Consider the following 3,794-nt stretch of genomic DNA (forward strand, 5'->3'; position numbering starts at 1 on the left):
AAATCATACATATACAGACGTAGATATATATAAATATACCTACAAATACATACAGATATATGGAATCGTGTCTGATTAGTTTTAATTGATTACACAAAGATACACATAAATGCACATGCACACAGCTAACCACACAGACAAGCACGTTTTTCTGTGCAATACACCCGAGCAGTTAATGCAACGTGAGTGCACTGATGCTGCGGGTACATCAGCACATAATTGCAGTAGAAACCAAGGTTTATAATCATTTTTTTTTTTTTGTCTTTCTGGTGTGTATATGTATGTATTTCAGAGATAGATAGCTGCCCTGATATAAGTTGCTAGTCGGGTCTTTCAGTTCATTTTGCCGGCTTCGCTTAAAGAGACTGATCACTAAAACCTAATTAACGCGTAAAGTAAAAAAAAAAGGATTATTTTTTTTTCTACCATAATTATAATTATTATTATCATAATTTCTAGTGATTATGTTAAAAATTATTATTATTTATTACAACTAAATCTCGCTCTAGTATTTTATATTCCTATGTTCCGTCAGTTGGCGCATTGTCAGTATACTGAATTCTAAAACGCCATGCTTTTCGTTTCCCTGTTAAGTAAGGAGTTACTTGTAAGTGTTATTACAGAAGTAAACCACTAGAACAAATTATATATATATATATAATATATATATATATATATATATATAATATATGATATATGATATAAATATATATGATATATATATATATATGATATATGATATATATATATATATATGATATATGATATATATATATATATAATATATATATATATTTATAACTAGAAAAAAAAATTAGGAAGCAGGTGCTTAGCTTGTGTAAGGATACATTATATTAATCTGTACAGGCTAGAAAATGAAATTGAAAAGAATCAATCAATGAAAAGTGTTAGATCGATCTAATATATATTTTTTTTTGGCAGATTATATATATAATGTATATATACATATATATGTATATATTGTCAAATGAGCTGGGGGTTTTCTTTGATTTACCCACCATTAGATTTTTTGCCCTCTGGTTGTCCGTTGTCCCCAGCGTTCCCCCGCACGTCGGCTTTCTCTTCGTGTTGATTCCGCGCCTGCGGCTGTGCACTTGACAACTCGTTCTCCGCGTTCAGGGGATCGTTGACGCTGTAATCGGGGGGGCACTCGTCAACCAGGACAGGAACCCCCGGCGCAGGAACCATTTCGGTGGGTACCTGCATCATTTATGATCACAGATTAACAGCTTCTCACCACATCTCACCACATTATTATAAATCATGTAAACAAAACAATACACGTTTATTTTTATAAATTAAAAAAAGAAAAAAGAAAAGAAACTAATCTGTAAAAAAAGAATAAAAGAGAAAACATTATAAATACGGGGGAAACGCAATAATATATAATACAAGACAAAAAATATCTGTTGCGTTTTTTTTTAATCTCAAAGAAAAATAGCATATAATTAAGAGAGCATATATATATATTGTATATATATAGTGGTGACATTATAGGTAGATATGTTTGACTAAAGACTAGAAAATATATGCATATATATGTAGCTTTTTTATTATTTTTTTTATATCTTTGTCTATTGTTTTAATAAATTATATATCTAAATTGTAGCTCAAAGGAAAGAGTGAGGAAATAAAATAGTAGAATTAATATAGGAGTGTTATACTTACCTCTACTTCGATTAGATACGGGTTGTCTTTGGTCAGTTTATTAATTTTATTTTGCTGACAAGTGTCGCCGGTAGTTGCCAACGAATTTGGACGTATGTGGAGTCGGTCAGCTTCAAGTCTGCGGTGTTCTGGCTTTACAGAACTTGACACTAACAAGGAACCCATGTTAACACGACGGCTGATAGACGAACAACTACATCGATTTACTTTCCTAACGATCCGTCCCACTTCAATAGGCTCCACCCACTATTTTTCAAACAACACTATCGTGCGCATGCCGGGCAAAATGCTGAGATCCGTCTTTACGTTCTGAGTAAAGCTGAGGTTGACTTTGTCTTTCATCCTTTCAGACTCGGTAAAATAAGTAACTAGTTGAGTACTGAAATTGATGTAGTCGACTTAGCCATTTCCCCGAAATTGCTGGCCTTGTGCCAAAATTTGAAACCAATATTAAGAAATACAGGTAGAAATACATTATATCAATTTGAGAATCGAAATTACAAGTTATATAAAATCTAATTCAACGTTGTAATGTTTATTTATTCACAATTTATTTATTTATTATTAAACGAAGTTTTTGTATAACAAAATATTTTTACGAATAGAACAGAGAGATAATTTTTAGAAGTATAAATAACCGACAAAAAAAAAACCCGCAGAATTATTTGAACAAAGGGAAAAAGAAAAAAGAGGAGGGCGGGAAATTTGAAGATCAGAACAAGAGCTTGTGTGTGGGTGTACGCGCGCGCATATGTTTATATATATATATACACACCATTCATATATAGAATGTATATAAATTCACATACGAATGATGTATATGTATATGTACATACATATATGTGTGTACACACACACACATACACACACATATATCACTCTGTGATACAAGTACCTATATATATATCACATACATATAGATAAATATATATATATAGACGGACAGACAAATAAATCGATTGATACATATTTACTAGTATACGTGTATATATATGCACGCATGTTATGTTATGCGTGTGTGTGTGAGAGAGAGAGTGGACATATATCTATGATGGCTCAGAATTGTATGTGTATATATCTCCGATGGCTCAGTGTGTCGCTATCCAAAGTTGTTTTTTTTTCCTTCCTATCTCATCAACTCGACCTGCTAGAAAGAGTAATAAAATCTACCTTAAATCACTTTATTCTCATTTTTAAGAAAAACATAAAACAGGAGAACACATTGGATTTATTGGGCTTGTCTCTGTTTATATGTAATAAAAACACGTTTACATTTACTGAGCTGGAACTTGAAGGATTCCCTCTTTTTACGCTTTAGAACAATCACATTCTTACACTTATTTATATTCAAGATCTTCACAGTCTTAACTTCTAAATGTGTCCTCCAAATCTCATTTACTTTTCGCTATAGCAACGGGACCGGGTTCCTATGTAACTAACGGGTAACGAAAAGCAACAAGTGAACTCGGAGATTATGGGTTTTTTTTTTTTTTTTGCTGCCGGAATCGCTTCCTTTCGTTTTCTAATGTCACCGAAAACTGAATTAATAATTTTCCATCACAACTTATTCTGCTCTACGAATCTGTAACAACATCGTCTTTGTTTTGTAGTTATCTGTTATGATTTAAGCGGATTGATTCGTTATGCGTCGGGACTCGAGGCAGTTGCGCGCCTTTACGATCTTTGTTTATATAACCGTCGAGGCGCCTACGTTACCTGTCCGCGATCGATAAAATAGGAATCAGTGGAGTAACGAAGCTAATGTAATCTGTTATAAGCTTTCCCAACGTTTGAGGCCTTATACCTACTTACCTAAGAAATCTATATTTTATATGGTACAATAACGGCTGCTTAGTTTTAAAAAGTTTCATGTCAATCATGTATTTTCAAAAGTTCTCCGGCAATTTTCTTTCCTGTAAATAAAGTGTCTATGATAATTTAAGAGTTTGCCAGCAAAATCTTATAAAATGACAATGTTCTAAAAGAAAGAAAAAAACCCCTGATATACTATTTAATACATCTGCAGATGATGTTTTTTTTTTCTTCTTCTATGTTGTACTGGATTGATATAATCATAATCTACTTTAAACAATAAATGCATTTTG

General features: G+C 32.3%; 1 protein-coding gene across 1 annotated transcript in view; it reads right to left on the minus strand.

Annotated features, from left to right (window-relative positions):
- The window catches only part of LOC115210261 (sodium-dependent phosphate transport protein 2A), a 53,182-nt gene extending 51,204 nt beyond the window's left edge, over positions 1-1,978 (minus strand). The window contains exons 1-2 of the mRNA XM_029778746.2: positions 1,690-1,978; positions 1,020-1,221 (exon numbers count right to left, since the gene is read on the minus strand). Of these exons, the coding sequence (XP_029634606.1) occupies positions 1,020-1,221; positions 1,690-1,854 (367 nt within the window). The 5' untranslated portion in view covers positions 1,855-1,978. The remainder of the gene's footprint in view (positions 1-1,019; positions 1,222-1,689) is intronic.
- Between the last annotated feature and the right edge of the window lie 1,816 nt (positions 1,979-3,794).

The sequence above is a fragment of the Octopus sinensis genome, linkage group LG4 (genome assembly GCF_006345805.1).
Source record: "Octopus sinensis linkage group LG4, ASM634580v1, whole genome shotgun sequence".
In the NCBI taxonomy this organism is placed as follows: domain Eukaryota; kingdom Metazoa; phylum Mollusca; class Cephalopoda; order Octopoda; family Octopodidae; genus Octopus; species Octopus sinensis.